This window comes from Ovis canadensis, chromosome 3 (assembly GCF_042477335.2).
Source record: "Ovis canadensis isolate MfBH-ARS-UI-01 breed Bighorn chromosome 3, ARS-UI_OviCan_v2, whole genome shotgun sequence".
Classification (NCBI taxonomy): Eukaryota; Metazoa; Chordata; class Mammalia; order Artiodactyla; family Bovidae; genus Ovis; species Ovis canadensis.
The window spans coordinates 7,501,283-7,521,822 of NC_091247.1; the positions used below are offsets into that span (position 1 = coordinate 7,501,283).

Consider the following 20,540-nt stretch of genomic DNA (forward strand, 5'->3'; position numbering starts at 1 on the left):
TTCAGACTCGCTCTGCTGGGGAAGCCAGGGGTAGGCATGCTCCAGCCTCTCTCTGAGGACGGAGTCCAAGCTGCATGGTTCCCCACTGTATCCGCCAGTGCCAGCACAGCCTGGCAGGTGGCCAGAACTCAGCAGACCTTCATTGAGTGGATGAACATTTCCCATCAGTGAGAAGATAGCATAGCAGGTTTCTCAAAGGTTCTGCCCACTTCTCACCAGCCTAGCAGGGAGGGACCTAGCAGGAAGAGGTGAGAACTCTGCCGCACCAAGGCTGGAAGCAAGCAGCCCGGCGCTGGGAGCTTGTGCTTCTGCCTGGGTGTCACCAGCAGGCCCTTCTCAGAGGAGGGTATTGAGACATTCCTCTGGCCTCAAAGAAGCGTTAACAAGCCCTTCCCTTTGCTCAGACTGCCGCTACTGCTTGGCTGAAGGAGGCAGCACCATGTTAGGGTGCAGAGTAGATGAGTGCTGGCTTTGACTCCTGACTCCCCAGGTGGCCTTGGTTTGTCCACATATACAGTAGGGGTCGGATCAAGGTCATAGAATCTTAAGGCCTCTGAGACCAGGCAGATTACACAGTGAGAGAGAGCGGGGAAGCGAAGGGAAGGGCACACGGGCCTGTAAGGACCAGCTCCCACCAGCGGTCACCTAGGCTGGACCACAGGCCCAGACTCTTGACGCAGGCTATTGACGAGCTCATTCAAGGCAGCTTAGAATCATGGATCGTTACATGAAATCTCTCAGCTTTAAAAAGTTGTGGGTTGGTTTGTTTGCTTTAATGCTGAAGCCCAGACAGAGCACTTCTGCGTTGTGAAATTGGCTAATGGCCCCCAGTTTGCAACCACTGGACCAGATCCCAGCCAAGCAGGTTTGGGGTTTGGTAATTGTTCCTGCAGATCTGGGTGCCTGTCGAGCATGCCCAAGAAGAGGGACCTGTGGAGGCCCTAGACCAGCCCCTTGGTGGGCCCAGAGAGACGGGCCTGGCCTGAGCTGGAAAGCGACCAGAATCTTTAAGACTGGATTGCAGGCTCCAGTCCTCTTTTCCCCCAAAAGGAGAACTGGGAGCGTAGAGGTCAGAGCACAGGCCCTGCATCCAGCTGACCTCGCCGAACACCTGAATGGCTGTGAGACTTAGATCACTTAACCTTCCTGCATGTCAGCTCCTGTACACAGCGCCTGCCTGAAAGGGGTGAGGATTCAGTGAGTAAGCACAGAAACTCCTGGCGCCACGAATGCCTACTGAATGTCACGTACTGTTACCCACATCACATGTACCTCACCAAGCAGGGCTGGACCACATGGGATGCCTCTTACCAGGGCTCTCGTGTTGAGAGCAAGGCGGCCTGGGAAAGGAGGATCAAGATGCTGCATTCGGAAGTCGTATTTATTCAGTGTCTCCCACCATACTAACCAAGACTTCCATCGAGAGGGGAGAAGACTGAGAAGCCGGCAGAGAAGCAGCAAGAACCCTTTTCATGGCTGTGAGGCTGCCTCTCGGCGCAGGTTGTGTTGGGGTAGGGAAAAGCAGAGAGAGATGTTGGGAAGAGCACCCAGCCCGGGCTCCTGCTGCCAGGCTACCACCTCGTGCCTGCCTGTCTGCAGAGACACCAGCATGAGGAAAACCCTGGAGGAGAGACATGGCTTCCCTGTTGAGGCCAGGCGGTCGGGCAAGGTGCTGGCATTGGTGGCCCGCAGCTTCACCCGAGAGCGGACGTGTCCCGGCCCTGAGAGGGCCTTTAGGTGTACAGTGGGGGAAAGGGCAGCTCAGGGGTCGGCTGGAGCCTGCAGAGAATGAGGGGGAAGACGTTGGGCTAGAGCACTGTCCAGGGCCTCCAGGGCAGGCCTGCTCAGGAGCTGTCTGGGGCACACAACAGCCCTGCCACCTACCAGTTATCTGGGCTCCAGACAGTGCCAGCAGCCTCCATGAGGTGGAAAGTGTAGGCGTGGCGCGAGCGGTCAGAGAAATTCCGCTCGCTCTTGTGCACTACTTCTCCATGGATCAGGATGAGGGCCCCTGGCAGGGACACAGCAGGTCAGGAGAGCACTCGGGGCAGGAAGGGACATGGTGGGCAGTCCCCTCCCTCTAAGCGGTGGTGTGGCCTCTTTGTCCCCATCCTCATCCCGGGAACCTCAAGGACCTGGAGTCTGCCCCAGGTTGTAGGCTGTGCGGTTGGACATGGGTTGCCCCAGGATCAAGTCTTTGCACCGTGGCCCGCGCCCCCGCAAGCCTCGGCAGTGGCATTGCCTTCTGCGCCATTTCCAGAACCAGGCAGAAGCCAGCTGGGGCCTCACCCGGGAACACAGCTTTGGAACTCGGTTTCCCTTTTCTGAAAGAAAGGGTGTGGGGCTTCCCTGGTGGTCCTGTGGTTAAGAAGCCGCCTTCCCATGCAGGAGATGCAAGTTCGATCCCTGGCTGGGAAACTAAGACTTCTGCATGCCACGAGGCAGCTGCCTGCATGCGCAACTCCTGAGCACACACGTCACAACTAATACCCAATGCAACCAAATAAATACTAATGTAAAAATCGAAAGGAAGTGTGTGCTGACAGCCAGGATTTCTGAGCACTTGTGCACCATCTCACACACAACATCTCACTGGCTTCCCCACTTATGTTTGGGGAAACAGGCTCAGAGGGTTTCAGTCATTTGCTCTTAGAGACAGTCTGCAAGTAGCAGCAATTGGATTCCAGCCCAGCCTGGGGGACCCTGGTGTCAGTCACGCAGTGCCCGCCCGACCTTCCCTCCTGCTGTGACTCCCCGGCCCTCAGGTCAGAGCAGGCACAGACCCCCTGGGCATCACCTCCAGGCCCTGCTCCCTGCCCTCTGCACCCCCTACCTCTCAGCACTGGTGTGGGCACAAAGAGGCTGTTATCCCGGGTTGGCTCCGACCCGAGGAAGCTGGTGCCAGGTGCCAAGCCACCAGGGGCCCGGACCATCCTTCTCGACACTCCACCTGCAGGCCAAAGTGAGGCCTTCAGCCTCTCTTTTTTTTCCAGGTCCTTCTCCCATGGGGGCGGGGGGCTTCCCAGATGGCTTAGTGGAAAAGAACCTGCCTGCTAATGCAGGAGATTCAGGAGACATGGGTTCAATCCCTGGGTTAGGAAGATCTCCTGGAGTAGGAAATGGCAACCTGCTCCAGTATTCTTGCCTAAAAAATCCCATGGATAGAGGAGCCTGGTGGGCTACAGTCCATGGGGTCGCAAAGAGTCTTAACACGATCGAGCAGGCACGTGTACACTCATGGAGGGTGAGCACAAGTGAGCAGGGAGAGGGAGGTGGCCTCACCTGTGTGGGAGCCAGGGATAAACCAGAGGCAGCCATTCTCCAGCATGGCGTCTTCCAGAGCGATCCACAGGCCCAGCACCCGGCCCAGGGGCTCCGTGTACAGGAAGGAGGCGTCCTGGTGAGGGGTGACTGCAGCAGGCCCACCTGAGCGTGAGAAGCCCCACCCCGCCTCACCTGGGCCCCAATTCTACTCACTCCTTGGTCCTCCCAGGAGCAGTTAGAATCTCCCCACTTCCTGGGCTGGAGACTCTGGGCAAGAGAGATCCCCTCTCAAAACTTCAATTTCCTAAACCATAGAGCAGTCCCTATGATAACCTAACTGCAAGGCTGCTGAGGAGTCCCATGAGGCAATATATGCTCAACATTGTAACTGCAGCCTAGAAGGCAGTGGCTATTGTTTTGTTGCAGCAGGCAACTCAAGCCACTGTCCTTAGGCAGGGAGGGCACCTTGGCCACCAGATGGCCCAGTGTAAGCCCCCAGGGGCTGAAGACTGAGAAGTTGGGTACAAAGCAAGGGACGGACACAGAATCCCCCTTGTAAACACCCCCTGCATGATGCTGGGGCCCAGGCCACCAAGGAGGACCACTCAACAGAGGAACTGAATCTATAATAACAAAAGTGGGTGCTAGGCCTTTCCCAAGGAACTGTGTGCTTTCTGAACACCAAACTTTAAGAGAGACTTTGACAATCCAGTGTCCAAACAAAGGTGTCCTAATGGTGGGCCCCCCAAAACACTGGGAGGAGGAAAGGCTGAAGGAGCTGGGGGTGCCGGATTAAGAGACGACAAAGACGGCTCAGGGAGACAGTGGTCACCCCCTTCGGGAGACTGTCCCTGGGCTTGGCGGAGAGGAAGGGGCCTTACAAAGGAAGGACTTGGGCTTGTGCAGGAAGGGAAGAGCTGCCTGCAGGGGGTGAGCCCTCTGTCACTGGAGGTATGTGAGAGAAGGGGATCATCGCCCATGAGGGAGGCGGGAAAGGGTAACTGTGATTCCAGCAGGTGTGTAATCAGATCAGCAATTTCTATGCTGAATCAGCCCTCCAGGGAACTTGGTAAAATACAGATTCCCAGGCCCTTGGTTCCCTCAAGATCTCAGAGAATGGGGCCCAGGAATGTGCATTTTTAACCCACAAGCAGGTTGCTACCAGGTTTGGGAACCACTGTGTCAAGGACTCCGGGACCACCCCCCCACCCCACCCCACCAGTTCACTCTGGAAACAGCAGAGGAGGCTGGTCCCTCTGGGGCCCTGACAATGATTGATGTCCCAGATCTCCCACCAGGACTTTTGCCAGGGCCCCAGCCTGCTCTTGGCTCACCTTCACCTCCGAAGTGAGGTTGCTGCAAGAGAGGGGAAGGGCCAGGTGAGAGCAGGGAAGGGGTGGGGGGGCGCTGCTCTGAGTCATCTCAGTGGGATGCTCCTGCCCCTGCCACAGGTGTTTATCTCCCAGGCTTCCCCATCGGCACCCAGCACCTACTGTGCCAGCCCAGGAGGGCTGCAGAGAGAAAAACAACCCTGCCTGGCAGGGAGCTCCCAGTCTGAACACGCCTTCAGATACCTTCAAACTTCTCTGGGAAGAGAAGACTCACATGCCAAACAAGAACACAAGGCAGGGGACTTCCCCGGTGGTCAGGTGGTTAAGAATCCACCTTTCAACACAGAGGACTGGGTTTGATCCCTGGTCGGGGAACTAAGATTCCACAGGCCACAGAGCAGCTAAGCCCACGCACTGCACCTACTGAGCCCATGTGCCACAGCAAAGACTTGACGCAACCAAACATAAAATTAGTTGTTTGTTTTCTTTTAAAGACACAAGGCAGAAGTGAGGGGCAGTGGGAGAAACTGGGGCCCAGACCAGCAGTTAAGCCTCTAGGCTTCAGGGTCAGAGATGGGTCCTCTCTTCCCAAGGGAGTTGGAAGGCTTCTTGGAGGAGGTGGCCCTGGGCTTGGCCTTGAAAACTGAGAGCAAGGCATTTCAATAGCCAACAAAAGGAGGAGGCAGCCCTTGGGCCCCCTTCCCTTCTGCTGCTAAATTGTAACTGAGAGCCAAGGGAATGCCAGGCATCCTAACCAGGGGAGACCAATTTTCATGTTCCCTTGCCCACTGAGTAGTAATTCTTTAGGGAGAAAGCTTGTGGCCCTTGAAGGGGGGGCTGGTTTAAGCACTGTGCCCATTTTATAGAGGATAAACTGAGGCCTGGGGAGGATGGGGTGCTCACCTTAAAGATATACATGCTCTGCACCACCACAGGCATCTGGAGGCCCAGACTTCTGGCCAAAGCCTGGAAGAGGGCAGAGGTCACACAGCCAGCCTGCCCACACTCACATCTGGCCTACCTGCCCGCCCTCGCCAACACCTCTGCTCACCTGCACCTTGGGGGAGTGTGTGGCACGCCTGAAGACTGGGTCATGGGCATGCAGGGCTGCGGGACAAAGGTGAGATGAAGAGCCAGTCCCCAGTCCCCTCCCGGGCCTAGGCCTGCGCACGCAGGATCAGGCTTCACTTTGATATGCTTCGCTATTTTCTGTGCATTAAGCTTTCCGCTTGTTTATAACGAAGGAATGGAGGGCAGGGCCCAAGGAGGAGCCTGAACCCAGAAATGCCATCTTTTGGGCTACTAACTTACTGTGTGCTTTGAGGGAAGGCCCCCCCAACTCTTCAGAAGACCTTAGGTTCACCCAAGATCCTGCTTACCATGGCCAATTTTGTTGATGGATTTCTCCGGTGGGACCAGGAAATTTCCTGTGGCACAAAGAACAGGTCAAGGCAGAAGAACTAGAGTTCAGCTACCTGCAGACAGCTGGCCTCAGTGCACCAATCCCCCAGCCCCGGGGGGCAGACACCCAAGTCTAGCCAGTGTAGGGCCCCAGTTCCAAACCTTGTTTGTCAAAGACGCCTTTCTCAAAGAAGAATCGAATCTTGTCACCACTGCTTAAGAAATAGTCTGTGCTGCCCTGTGGAGAGGGGACATCAGAGGGACTGAGAGAGCATCCCGGGGTCACAGGTGGGCCTGGCAGAGAGGGAAGAGGATTCAGAGGGCCCCCCCCCCGGAACCCAGCACAGAGCTGCAGACTCCACTGATGCTTCTCAGACTTGCTCAATGGAACACAGATGGTAAACTGCAAACCCGAGGGCCTGACAGCACAGTCTGAAGCTACAAGCATGGAAATTTTTGGAAACCTCTTTTTTTTTAATTAATTAATTTATGTATTTGTCTGCACCAGGTCTTAATTGTGACACACGGGATCTTTTTTCTAGTCGCGGTATGTGGGCTCTTAGTTGTGGAATGTGGGATCCTAGTTCCTTGATCAGGGATGGAACCTGGGCCCCCTGCATTGGGAGCATAGAATCTTACTCCTGGACCATCAGGAACTCACCCTGGGAACCTCTTAATAAATCACATGACTCATACCCGATAATGGCATGATCAAAGAGGCCTGGTTCCCAGGGAGCTTTGGGCCACTTGGGAAACCCTGGAGCTAGAATACTGGGGTTCAAATCCCAGCTCTGACACTGACGGGCTGTGACCACAACCACATTACTGAACCTCTCTGGGTTTGGTTTCCTCATAAAATGCACAGGCTATTAAAGCCACCTATCTCATAAGGTGTTGTAGGGAGCATGTGGTTTAGTTGGTGACTGAACAACATATGGAAAGCACTAGGACAGTTGCTTGGAAGATGGTGTCATGTGAATATCTGCCCCTCATTATTACTGGGCTTCCAGGGGCCGCAGTGGTAAGGAATTCACCTGCCAATGCAGGAGATGTGGGTTCAATGCCTGAATGGGGAAAGATCTCCTGGAGAAGGAAACGGCAACCCACTCCAGTATTCTTGCCTGGGAAATCCCATGGACAGAGGAGCCTGGCGGGCTACAGTTCACGGCGTCACAAAGAGTTGGACATGACTGAGCACGTACATGTGCACACACACGTGTACACACAGACACACAAGGCTCCAGAACAGTCCTTGGAATGTGGTGTCATGCGAATATGCGCGCTTATTATTGTAGAAAACACTCAGTGAGGGCATGGCTAAGTGCTCTCTAAATATAAGCTATTACTAATCTTTTTCTTAATAACTTCGCCTTGTTAGTTTTAATATCAAATTTCAAATTTCTTAGCATCATATGAAAATGATGCTCCAGGAAGATGTCCCAGGCTTTCCTTGTGGCTTTGGTCACACATGATCACCATGCCATATATATATGAACAGACTCAATGAAAAGTAAAAGTGAAAGTGTAAGTCGCTCAGTGGTGTCCAACTCTTTGCAACCCCATGGACTGTAGTCCGCCAGGCTCCTCTGCCCGTGGAATTCTCCAGGCAAGAATACTGGAGTGGGTTGCCATTCTCTTCTCCAGGGGATCTTCCTGACCCAGGGATTGAACCCCAGTCTCCCGCATCGCGGGCAGATTCTTTAATGTCTGAGCCACCAAGCAAGCCCATGCACGATACACACGTATACATAATCTTCCTTCCGAGTAGAGGCATTGGTGTCACTCAATTGTGCCTATGTCACCATGGAAGGAAGACTATATTTACACAACACACACACATGTATAATCTTCCTCCCTGCGTGGTGCCTTAAGGACAGTTGAGTGATGCCCCTACCTAGGTTCCCAGGTGGCAGAGCCCCACCTCTTCCTCACCTGAACACATCTGCTCTCACAGGTGCCTGCCTGGCTCAACTCAGTGACTCATTGCGGTTCTTTGAAAACTTTCAGCTTCCCACTGAAAACCGAAAGGTTTTTTCTAACATTCTCAGCTCCTCTGTACTAGGATCAGAGTGAGGGAAACAAGTCTAAGAAGCATCAGTTTAGTTCAGTTCAGTCGCTCAGTCATGTCCGACTCTTTGCCACCGCATAAACCGCAGCACGCCAGGCCTCCCTGTCCATCACCAACTCCAGGAATCCACCCAAACCCATGTCCATTGAGTTGGTGACGCCATCCAACCATCTCATCCTCTGTCGTCCCTTTTCCCTCCTGCCCTCAATCTTATAACGGATAATAATATTAAAGACAATGATGCTACATGCGTGTCAAAGATGTTACTAAACTCAGTAATTCACAAAGGAACCAGCGACATGTTCAAAGGAGAATTTCAAGAACCACACAAATATAGGCAATGAGAAACACTGAAATGAATTTAGAGATCAATGCAAAACTGATATAGCCACAGGGACAATCAATAATTGCATCCTGCCAGACCCAGTTCATGCCCATTTCTATGGACAAGTATTGAGTTATCACAAAACTTGCAGGATTGTCAACTTAAAAAATAATGAAAAGTGCAGGTAAAGAAGAGCTGAACAGGACACCTGCCAATCTTTCTTAAACATCCATCTCAAAGTCTTTCACAGTATCAGTAGTGAATATTGAGGATATGCTGGATACCAGTACAGCGAAATGAAACCTACTGTTGGGAGCAAAGCTGTCATCCTATAAACCCCCTTTCCTTCTAAAGTCCCCATTCTCTGCGTAGTAAGCCTTCCAGTCATTGTGATTCCCTTTATGCCCACCAGATGGCAGAAGCTCATTGCCATGAGTAAGAGTGAGCCCCCATTACTGAGCCTAGACCACAATTTGTTTTGTGGTTGTTAATATATTTATTATATGCAGAGTACATCATGAGAAATGCTGGGCTGGAGGAAGCACAACTTGGCATCAAGATTGCCAGTAGAAATATCAATAACCTCAGATATGCAGATAACATCACCCTTATGGCAGAAAATGAAGAAGAATTAAAGAGCCTCTTGATGAAAGTGAAAGAGGAGAGTGAAAAAGTTGGCTTAAAGCTCAACATTCTGAAAACTAAGATCATGGCATCTGGTCCCATCACTTCATGGCAAATAGATGGGGAAACAGTGGAAACAGTGGCAGATTTTATTTTGGGGGGGCTCCAAAATCACTGCAGATGGTGATTGCAACCATGAAATTAAAAAACGCTTACTCCTTGGAAGGAAAGTTATGACCAACCTGGACAGCATATTAAAAAGCAGACATTACTTTGCCAACAAAGGTCTGTCTAGTCAAGGCTATGTTTTTTCCGGTGGTCATGTATGGATGTGAGAGTTGGACTATGAAGAAAGCTGAGCGCCAAGGAATTGATGCTTTTGAAGTGTGGTGTTGGAGAAGACTCTTGAGAGTCCCTTGGACTGCAAGGAGATCCAACCAGTCCACCCTTAAGGAGATCAGTTCTGGGTTTTCATTGGAAGGACTGATGTTGAAGTTGAAACTCCAATATTTTGGCCACCTGATGCAAAGAGCTGACTCATTGGAAAAGACCCTGATGCTGGGAAAGATTGAGGGCAGGAGGAGAAGGGGACGACAGAGGATGAGATGGTTGGATGGCATCACCGACTCAACGGACATGGGTTTAGGTGGACTCCAGGAGTTGGTGATGGACAGGGAGGCCTGGCATGCTGCAGTTCATGGAGTCGCAAAGAATCGGACACGACTGGGCGACTGAACTGAACTGAACTATTAGTGATTAACTGTGTAGTTTGGGGCATGTGAACTGAACTACAATTATCCTTAATTTATCTGTAAAATGGGGGCAATAATGTTGACTTTATAAATTCATAGTAGGGAGTGAAGGAAATAGGCAAAGAAGACACAGTCTGGTGCCTTGAGAAAGTTCAAGGCCTGACTCAGTGTCAGAATGAGCTGATGGGGGGACTCCCCTGGTGGCTCGTGGTTAAGAGTCTGAGCTTCCACTTCAGGGGGTACAGGTTCTGTCCCTGGTTGGGGAACTAAGAGCTGAGCAGTGCTGCAAGGCCAAAAAACTGAACCCATGGGCCTTGGGACCTGATCTTTTCAGGCTTCACCACCCATCAGAGACCATGTCCCAGCCCCACCTGCTCCAGGCACCTACCTGGGCTCGCAGCTGCTCCTCCTCCTGGGTAGAAAATTCTGTGCGACTGTGGAGAGGGACATCCATCTTGGCCACGATCTCACCAATCCTCTGCTGCATGACCTCACACTCGTCTGCAGATAAGAACCCTTCCAGCACCAGGAATCCATCCTCCTGAAACTGCAGGCAGACAGGCAGGAGACTCAGGCTTCCCCCTATTCTCAAATGCTCTTCATGAGGACTGATCTGACCCCTCCCCAAACCAGAAGTTGTCTGAAGGCAGGACCTAGCGACCTGTTCGTTGCTCTGCGCGCCTCCCTGGCCATGGTGCCTATGTCCAGTGAAGGGCAGTGAGTGTTGGCTGCTTGAATGAAGGGGAGTGAAAGCAGAGATGTCCCCACTGTAACCCTCCAGTGGGCTTGAGTCACATGGGGATACAACCTTATTCATTTATCCAACCAACATTGACTGTACATCTACCGTGCACCAGACATGGCTTTAGGAGCTGGAGATTCAGTCATCAACAAGCCATCCATGATGCCTGCCTCCCAGACCTGGTCTAGGAAAGGAGATAGACATCCAACAAACCAGTATACAGGGGAATCTGTTACACAAAGTGTGCTTTATCTCCCTGGAATATAACCCAGGTGATAGAAAAATATTTACAGACATGGGAATGTGTTCTAGATATATTGTGAGATTAGAAAAAGAAGTCATGGGAGTTCCCTGGTGGTTCAGCAGCTAAGACTCCCCGCTGCTCCCAATGCAGGGGGAACTAGATCCCACATGCCAGGACTAAGTGTTCACAGGCTACAACTGAAGATCCCATATACCGAAAAAAAGATAAAAGATCCCGAGTGCTTCGACTAAAGCCCAGCGCAGCTAAATAAATAAATGTACTGAAGAGCCAACTCACTGGAAAAGATCTTGATGCTGGGAAAGACTGAGGGCAGGAGAAGTGGGTGACAGAGGATGAGGTGGTTGGATGGCATCAGTGACGCAATGCACATGAGTTTGAGCAAGAGATAGTGAGAGACAGTGAAGGACAGGAAGGAGAGTGAAGGAGATAGTGAAGGACAGGGCAGCATGGTATGCTGCAATCCATGAGGCTGCAAAGAGTTGGACATGACTAAGTGACTGGACAAGAACAACAAAAAAAAGCCAAATACAAATTAGTATTCTAATTTGTGAGATCTTGGGCAAATGCTGTCTAGTGGGGTCACACCTGTCCCTCCACAGAGGGCTGTGTGAAGGCCCAGGGGACAGAAGGAGTTCTAGGTCCCAGTACTGTGCCTGGCACATAGTAGGAGCTTGGGGAAACATGTTGAATGGGCAGTTCTACCATCTGTAATAATACACGGAAGAACTATCCAAAAAAGTTCTTAAAGGCCCAGATAATCACGATGGCGTGGTCATGTACCTAGAGCCAGACATTCTGGAATGCAAAGTCAAGGCCCATGTAGCAAGCATTACATGAACAAAGCTAGTGGAGGTGATGGAATTCCAGTTGAGCTATTTCAAATTCTAAAAGATGATGCTGTGAAAGTGCTGCACTCAATATGCCAGCAAATTTGGAAAACGCAGCAATAGCCACAGGACTGGAAAAGGTCAGTTTTCGTTCCAATCCCAAAGAAAGGCAATACCTAGGAATGTTCAAACTACCATACAATTGTGCTCATTTCACATGCTAGAAAGGTAATGCTCAGAATTCTTCAAGCTAGAGTTCAATAGTCTATGAACCGAGAACTTCCAGATGTATAAACTGGATTTAGAAAAGGTAGAGGAACCAGAAATCAAATGGCCAAAATCTGTTGGATCATAGAAAAAGCAAAGGAATTCCAGAAAAACATCTACTTCTGCTTCATTGACCACACTAAAGCCTTTGACTGTGTTGATCACAACAAACTGTGGAAAACTCTTAAAGAGATGGGGATACCAGACCACCTTACCTGCCGCCTGAAAAATCTGTATGCAGGTCAAGAAGCAACAGTTAAAACTGGGCATGGAACAACAGACTGGTTCCAAATTGGGAAAGGAGTACGTCAAAGCTGTATATTGTCACCCTGCTTATTTAACTTATATAAAGAATCAGTTCAGTTCAGTTCAGTCGCTCAGTTGTGTCCAATTCTTTGCAACCCCATGAATGGCAGCACACCAGGCCTCCCTGTCCATCACCAACTCCTGGAGTCCACCCAAAACCATGTCCATTGAGTCGGTGATGCCATCCAACCATCTCATCCTCTGTCGTCCCCTTCTCCTCCTGCCCTCAATCTTTCCCAGCATCAGGGTCTTTTCCAATGAGTCAGCTCTTTGCATCAGGTGGCCAAAGTATTGGAGTTTCAACTTCAACATCAGTCCTTCCAGTGAAAACCCAGGACTGATCTCCTTTAGGAGGGACTGGTTAGATCTCCTTGCAGTCCAAGGGACTCTCAAGAGTCTTCTCCAACACCACACTTCAAAAGCATCAATTCTTCGGTGCTCAGCTTTCTTCACAGTCCAACTCTCACATCCATACATGACCACTGGAAAAACTATACCCTTGACTAGACAGACCTTTGTTGGCAAAGTAATGTCTCTGCTTTTTAATATGCTGTCCAGGTTGGTCATAACTTTCCTTCCAAGGAGTAAGCGTTTTTTAATTTCATGGCTGCAGTCACCATCTGCAGTGATTTTGGAACCCCCAAAAATAAAGTCAGCCACTGTTTCCCCATCTATTTGCCATGAAGTGATGGGACCAGATGCCATGATCTTAGTTTTCAGAATGTTGAGCTTTAAGCCAACTTTTTCACTCTCCTCTTTCACTTTCATCAAGAGGCTCTTTAATTCTTCTTCATTTTCTGCCATAAGGGTGGTGTCATCTGCATATCTGAGGTTATTGATATTTCTCCCAGCAATCTTGATTCCAAGTTGTGCTTTCTCCAGCCCAGTGTTTCTCATGATGTACTCTGCATATAAGTTAAATAAGTAGGGTGACAATATACAGCCTTGGCATACTCCTTTTCCTATTTGGAACCAGTCTGTTGTTCCATGTCCACTTCTAACTGTTGCTTCATCATGTGAAATGCCAAGCTGAATGAATCACAAGCTGGAATCAAGATTTGCTATTCAGTTCCTCAGTCGTGTCAGAGTCTTTGTGATCCCATGGACTGCAGCACACCAAGCTTCCTTGTCCTTCACCATCTCCTGGAGCTTGCCCAAATTCATGTCCATTGCTTCAGTGATGCCATGTAACCATCTCCTCTTCTGTCATCCCCTTCTTCTCCTGCCTTTAATCTTTCCCAACATCAGGGTCTTTTCTAATGAGTCAGCTGATTACCATGAGAAATATCAACAACCTCAGATACGCAGATGATACCACTCTAATGGCAGAAAGTGAGGAGGAATTAAAGAGCTTCTTGATGAGGGTGAAAGAAGAGAGTGAAAAACAGGCTTAACCCTCAACATTCAAAAAACTGAGATCAATGGCATCCAGTCAGTCCTATCACTTCTTTGCAAATAGAAGGGGAAAAAGTGGAAACCATGACATATTTTATTTTCTTGGGGTCCAAAATCACTGTGGATGGTGACTGCAACCATGAAATTAAAAGATGTTTGCTCCTTGGAAGAAAAGCAATGACAAACCTAGACAGTATGTTAAAAAGCAGAGACATCACTTTGCAGACAAAGGTCTGTCTAGTCAAATCTACGGTTTTTCCAGTAGTCACGTTTGGATGTAAGAGTTGGACCATAAAGAAGGCTGAGGACCCAAGAATTGATGGTTTCGAATTGTGCTGGAGAAGACTCTTGAGAGTCCCTTGGACAGCAAGGAGATCAAACAATCCTAAAGGAAGCCAACCCAGAATGTTCATTGGAAGGACTGATGCTGAAGCTGAAGCTCCAATCCTTTGGCCACCTAATACAAACAGCTGACTCATTAGAAAAGATCCTGATGCTGGGAAAGATTGAAGGCAGGAGAACGGAATGACAGAGGATGAGATGGTTGGATGGCATCACCAACTCAATGGACATGAGTTTGAGCAAACTCCAGGATATAGTGAAGAACAGGGAAGCCTGGTGTGCTGCAGTCCATGGAGGTCACAAAGAGTCGTACACAACCTAGTCAGACACAACAATAATTGTGATGGACCTTTGATTTTATTTGGCCCCACAGGGCGGCTTCCGGGATCTTAATTCCCAGTCCCGGCATCAAACCCTGTGCCCTCCGCAGTGGAAAGGCCAAGTCTTAACGACTGGACCACCGGGAAATTCCCCGGACCTTTCAGCGTTTCAAGGGCTGTATATCAACACACTGTCTCAGCGTAGGTAATGTACGCGTCCGCGCTTGCTCAGTCGCGTCCGACTCTTTGCGACCCTGTGGACTGTGCGGCTCACCAGGCTCCTCTGTCCATGGGATTCTTCAGGCAAGAATACTGGAGTGGGTTGCCATATCCAGGAAATGTATGGGATGTTTTAATTTTCTTTTTTGAGATTTTCTGTAATTTTTTTTTTTCGCATTTTCCTCTTGCCACCAGGAACAAACCACAAGGGTCAGGGGTTTTTTTTGTTTTTTGTTTTCAAACGTCTCCGTCGCTGTAATTAAGGCTTAGCTCTTTCCAGGTGGCGCTAATGGTAAAGAACCCGCCTGTCAATGCAGGAGAAGAGACGCAGGTCGGATCCCTGGGTCCGGAAGATCCCCTGGAGGAGGGCATGTCAACCCACTCCAGTATTTTTGCTTGGAGAATCCCATGAACAGAGGAGCCTGGTGGGATACAGTCCGTAGGGTCGCAAAGACTGGGACAAGACTGAAGCGACTTAGCACACAGGCACGCTGGAACGCCCGCGGCTGGTTCCACAGCCAAGCGCCTTGGGTGAGGGGTGGGCTCAGCGGGCCCGCCCCCTTGCCCGGCCCGTCCCTTCCCAGACCCTCGGCCCCACCCCGACCCCCAGCTCTCAAGACCCTGTGTTTTAGCCTGGTATTGTCACCTACACGTTCCCCCACCACCGCGGGTGCGGTGACCTGGACGGCCCCTGGCTGTGTGTGCAGAAGTTAGAGGTCGTGGCTGTGAACCGACCACTCTGGGCTTCAGTTTCCTGTTCCGAAAAATACAACGGGGCGGGGTCGAGTTTCCTGGACTAGCTCAAGTTTTGAGGGGCCCCTTATATTTATCTGACCCTCGGGGTCTCCCAACCGGCAGGCCCCTACCTTCTGGAGCTGTGAGGGACTCAGGCAGGCCATGCTGACCCGGGGCAAGGCGCAAGGGTGGCTGGTGGCTCTGGGTACGAGGCCAAGGCTGGAGAGGGAAAAGTTCAGGAGGGGAGAGAGGCGGAAGCCTGGGAAGCCCAAGAACGTTTAACCCTTCTCTGCCCAGAGAAAACCAGAATCCTGGCCTCCCGTCCTTCCCTGACCTCACCCAGAGAAAACCCAATGTAGCCCCCAGCCCTTCTCCACACCACCCCCCCCCTCGCCTCACTTCTGTCCTCCGGTGGGGCCGCCTTGTCTCTGCCCCACATCCTGGAGTCATCCCTTTCCCCACCCCCCAGCTAATCCAGGATTAGCCAGTCCTGATCTCTACAAGGCTTCTATCTGAGCTGTCCCCTTTCAATTTCTTTTCAGAAACCTGCTGTTTACAAGGTGCCTACAAGTTGTGTCCCAGCAGGGTCCCGGCAGGCAAGAGGACACCTGAGTCCCAGTCCAGGGGCCGCCACTGACTGGACCATCCGACCCACGCCTGCCCCTCTGCTGGGCAAGGTTCAGACAGTGCCCAGGCCACCAGCTTAGGCAGTGGGGCAGTCCATGGGGTCGCAGAGTTGGACACGACTGAGCCACTGAACTGAACTGAGGCCGCCAGTGGCAACGTGGGATGCGATGGAACGCAGGGTGGGTGCTGGGCCAGCAGACAGGCTCTGAGCGGCCTTGCATTCCAAAGGTGTAAGAGGGCCTGGGGGAGGAGTGTCCACCCCCACCCTTGATCCCCTGAGACTCTAGGTCCTGAGAGGATTATAGATCTGTCTGCAGCTTTGAGGAAAGTACGGGGGATCTGATGGCGTGGGGTGGGGGCTGGGCCTTCAGAATCAGGGTGAAGGAAGCCAGGCTCCCTGTTCCCCACCCCCAGGCCCGAGAAGTTGGTGTCTGAGGCTGGCGGTCAGCACACCCACCCTTCCAGCCAGCCCTGCTCAGCAGCTGACAGGGCCATTCTGCAAACTGGCTGCTGCTTCTGAAAACGGGCCACTGCCCTTCCCCGAAGTGACGCTTTCTGAATGGCGAAGGGACACAGTGTCTTGGGAGTGAGCGTGGGGACACAGCTCAGCCCCTGGGGGCCTTGGCCCTGAGTCAAGCACTGCTTTCTGGGCCACCACACTGGAACTAGCTGCCTGGGCCCTGCTTCCCCAGAGCAGAGAGCTGGGGCAGGGGTGACCCCCTCCCCACGGGCTTCCGAGGCCAGAGGGTGTGAGGGACCCCAGGGACAGGCTGGTGAGGAAGACACGTGAGAGAACCCTTTGGGGAAACACAGCCAAGACTCAGCTCCCTCGCAGCAGGGAGTAATCCCAGCTGACGCCCCACAGATCCAGAGAGACGCCCGCCACAGTGTCAGGAACACAGTGAGGGTCTCCCTGTAGTGCTGGGCCAGCAACTCTTGGGGAAGCCCCCTACACACACACCAGCAGCCTGACCAGGTTGCTGCTCGTGCCTCTGGCCTTACTTTCCCATCCGCAGGTTTGGGGGCAGGAGTACCTCCTGGACGCTTGGCAAGTGTCACAAACTGTTCGTTAGCAAGAACTGTTCTGGGTGGAATGTGAAGGTATTTTTAATTAATTTTTTGAACGTCCTCAAGTTTTCAAAATTGCTGTTATAATCAGAGAAAAGGCCACCAGTGTGGTTTTAAGTTGGAGCAAAGAGCCCTGGGTTGGGGCAAGGGGTGGGGCTGGGCCTCCCTGTGATTTGTCCACTCATTCAGCTCAGGCTTTGGGAAGTGGGTGGGTGGTGTTTCCACATGGCTGTTTTTTTCCAAAAGCTAACCAGCTCCAGACTGGAGGCTGGGCCACCCCAGGACTGAGGTGGGGGCACTCTGGGAGAGGTACCAGACCTGACAGGTGAAGAGGAGGGTGTGGCAGGGAGGGCACAGCCTGCCAAAAATCCCACGACAGAGGCAGAAAGGAAAACTCCTGATTCACTCCCGAGGTCACCTGGGTGGGGGTCAAAGTCCATGTAAGGAGGAAAGACACTGGCAAGTTCCTGAGGAGTTGCCCAAGCAACAGCTAAGGCCTTATTGTTAAGGCCAAGGTCAGACATAATGGCCCTTTTTCTTCACCAAAAGACCCCTGCCCCGGGGCCCACGTTGGCACAGCAGGAGCGTCACTGGTCCATGAGGAAGATAGATGATTGATTACCAGGAACCAGGCCCACTGCTGGAGCGGAGCACCTACGAGCAAAAGCTAAGGAAGCTCCAGAACCGTCCTGTGAGGTTTCCAACCCCATCCTAACTGTATAAATGAGGGGACCGAGGATCACATCAGGTAAAGGGCAGAGCTAGGATCTGAGAGCAACTCTGCCCATCCCCCAAGCTTCTGCCCTTGACCCCAGGGCGTGCCTTCAGCACATCCAGCCCAAAGGGGCTGTGAGCTGGGTCAGTACTGCCTCTGCAGAGCCCTGGAGACTGGCTGCTGGAATTATAAGGACCCGAAGAGAACAGCGTAGATGTGCCCAATGCATAGATGGGGACGTGGAGGGCTTGGGAGGGAAGGGCCTGCCCAGCTTCACGTGGGGAATGACTGAGCTGGGACAAGGACCTGAGACTCCTGGCTCCCACTCCAGTCCTCCTTTCCCTCCCACCAAGGCTCACGAGGGCCCAAACCCTAGGCTCTGGCCAGCAGAGGATGCCTGGCTGCGGGATCCATGCCTGACGGGCAACAGGGGCTGTGTCCAGTGTCTGCTGGTAGCTGCCTCTGAGGGGCTTCTGGCTTCATGGGGCAGGTAGGGAAGCAGAGTGCCTTATCTTCCCAGAGACCATGGGGCCGAGTGGACCTCAGAGACCCGAGGGACATGAAGACCTTCAAAGGCCACTTTCTGTTATAGGTTTATTTGCTATTTGAACCGAGTCCACAAGTTCAGACCCACGTGTAACGGATTGCTTCATGGTTGTCAGAGGCTAGTGTGCGTTATTTCTGAGGATTACATCTGATGACACGGCGCGGAAAACACAAATGGACATAATCGTGAAGACGAGAGACGCTAGAACGTGCCTTAGTGTCCAAGTGATCGATCGAAGGTGGCGGGGACCCCGGAGACTGATCTCAAAAAAGTGAGCCGGCTTTCCCGCCACCAGGCGCTGCGTGGGCGGGGCGCCTGGGACAGAAACCGTATCCAGAACCTGGAGAGCCCATCTAGCCCGGTGGCGACCCCGCCTCCAGGCGTCCTGTGCTGAAGGACCGGGTGGCACGTCACCAGGTGGGGACAGCGCTGATGTCAGCAGCTCAGGCTAGTGGTGGCACAGGGCTAACTCATGACACATGAGGTGGGAGCGCAGAGTCCAGGTGAGGTGGCTCCTCTGGACTCCTTAACACTGCAACAAAGTCAGGGTGAGGAGGCAGGCCGGCGGTGGGGGGGGGGGGGCACAGCGGGGAGGGGGGCGGGGGCGGAGCACCGTTCATCTGGGGATTAGCCGACCCGAGTCCCCTCCCTCTTGGCAGCTCCGGAACATTCCCTTTGGCCAACAGCCACAGAAACGAGAGCCTGCCAAGATACATGGAGGAGAAAGAAAACAAGACACCAAAAAAACAAAACAAAATAATCCCCGCTCTAGGAGGGAAGAGGAACAAACAGACTCCTGGACTGAGGTCACCGCGGACCGGAGGCAGCCTGCAGCCTGCACCCCGGGGGAAGGAAGCTAATTCAGTGCCCTGCTGCTCTGCTCAGGGAAGACGCTTGTCCTGCCCCGAGACTCCAACTCACTGGCCTTTAGTGTCCTTTTTTTTTAAGTTTTTTTTTTCTTTTTGATACCCAAACCATCAATTTTCAAAAAATTTCTTTCTCCCTAAAAAAAAAAAAATCTCAACTGTGGCAGCAAACCCCGGGCCTGGCTTCTCTGCCTGGCGGCCTGCTTTCCCACAGGCTGTGCTCCCAGAGCCCAGCCTGGCACCTCCGAGGTGACTGTCTCACAGATGGTTCACCCTGGACCGCTCTGCTCACGTCTGGGTGGGCGCTAAATGCTGGCGGGACCACCAAGAAAAGGAAAACGGAAATACGGCTACGCTTCCTCTAAGACCCCCCACATCTGAGCTGACCTTTCTTGGGAATGTATAAGTTATCTGGAGTGAGGGGGCGGGAGGTGGAGAAAATAAATACCAAGAACTAAGAAGGTGTCCCTGGACCTCTGGCGTCGGCTCAGCCTCTGGGGCAGCGATGGCCTCCAGGGAGCAGGCCCTGATTGTCCAAATACTGTGCTCGCTGGGAGACGGACTGTAGGTCTCTGATCTCCCCCTCAGGCGCCCGCCCTGGGGGGCACGAGTCTCGAGGAGAAAAGGGGCCAGCCCCTCAGGTGCGGTCCTGTCACCCGGCCCGGCTCCAGCGCCCCCGCTGACAGGCTGGGCTGGTGGTCCGTCCGGGGCTCCTGGGTTCCTGGGCCCGAGGCCTGCATGGAGGTCCAGCTGCAGGCCGCCCACTCCGGGCCACACGTGCTCCACACCCATGGATGCTCAGGCCTGCTCCTTGTCGGCCCTCCAGAGCCGCTCCTTCACCTCAGGGGGCAGGGTGTTGAACAGGTCCTCCTCCACCACCAGGCCACTGCGCTTGAGCAGTGGGCACTCGCCCAGCTCCACAGGCAGGCACTCCAGCCGGTTGCCACGTAGCTCGATCTGGGTCAGGCTGGTCAGCTCGCCCACCCGCGAGGGCAGCGACTGTAGCACGTTGTTGCCCAGGTGCAGGGCCCGCAGCTTCCGGCACTGGAAGAGCTCAGGGGGCAGTGCCTCGATCTAGAGGTAAGGAGAAAAGGGCACAGTGAAGCAGACGCAACTGGGACCTGGGCCTCGGGGCCCCCGGCTTCCCTCCCCCAGGCATTGGCACCTTCTCTGATGCCCATTTCAGCTACCCCGGACCTCAGGGACCAGCACAAGCTGGGCCCGAGTCTGGCTAACTCCCCCGTGTTCTGCATGTCTTGGCTTTGCTGTCACTTCCTCCAGGAAGCCTTCCTTGACCTCCTGGTAACCTAAGGCGACCATGTTCCCCCAACAGCACTGATCCCTCCGTGTGGTAAAACTGCTTGATCTCCTGTCACTGGCAGACCCAGGGACTCTGAGAGGGCAGGGCTGGGTGTGCCATGCTCCCTGCTGTCTCCCAGCACCTGGCACCCCCCACCCCTTCCAAAGCAAATCACAGGAGTCAGCTGCTACCAGCTCCATCCCCTCCTCTACCACCCAGGGCTCACCAGGAGCC

General features: G+C 52.8%; 2 protein-coding genes across 8 annotated transcripts in view; both read right to left on the bottom strand.

Moving 5' to 3' along the window:
• Positions 1-1,363: 1,363 nt before the first annotated feature.
• Positions 1,364-15,868, bottom strand: PHYHD1 (phytanoyl-CoA dioxygenase domain containing 1). Of its 2 annotated transcripts, none has more exons than XM_069582274.1 (11): positions 15,315-15,868; positions 10,154-10,312; positions 6,159-6,234; positions 5,975-6,022; positions 5,647-5,702; positions 5,499-5,561; positions 4,599-4,620; positions 3,283-3,411; positions 2,834-2,950; positions 1,885-2,011; positions 1,364-1,779 (listed from the first exon to the last, which is right to left on the bottom strand). In XM_069582274.1, the coding sequence occupies exons 1-11, from the start codon at positions 15,345-15,347 to the stop codon at positions 1,734-1,736; spliced, it is 876 nt and encodes a 291-aa protein (XP_069438375.1). In that variant the 5' UTR covers positions 15,348-15,868; the 3' UTR covers positions 1,364-1,733. The 2 variants fall into 2 exon arrangements, with proteins under 2 accessions (XP_069438375.1, XP_069438374.1); XM_069582273.1 differs by having other exon boundaries at positions 3,283-3,426; positions 15,315-15,430.
• A 2,305-nt stretch (positions 15,869-18,173) lies between these two features.
• Positions 18,174-20,540, bottom strand: part of LRRC8A (leucine rich repeat containing 8 VRAC subunit A) — a 28,205-nt gene continuing 25,838 nt past the window's right edge. For all 6 annotated transcript variants that reach the window (XM_069582212.1, XM_069582214.1, XM_069582213.1 and 3 more), the window contains one exon: positions 18,174-20,080. In XM_069582212.1, coding sequence (XP_069438313.1) covers positions 19,805-20,080 — 276 coding nt within the window. In that variant the 3' untranslated portion in view covers positions 18,174-19,804. The remainder of the gene's footprint in view (positions 20,081-20,540) is intronic.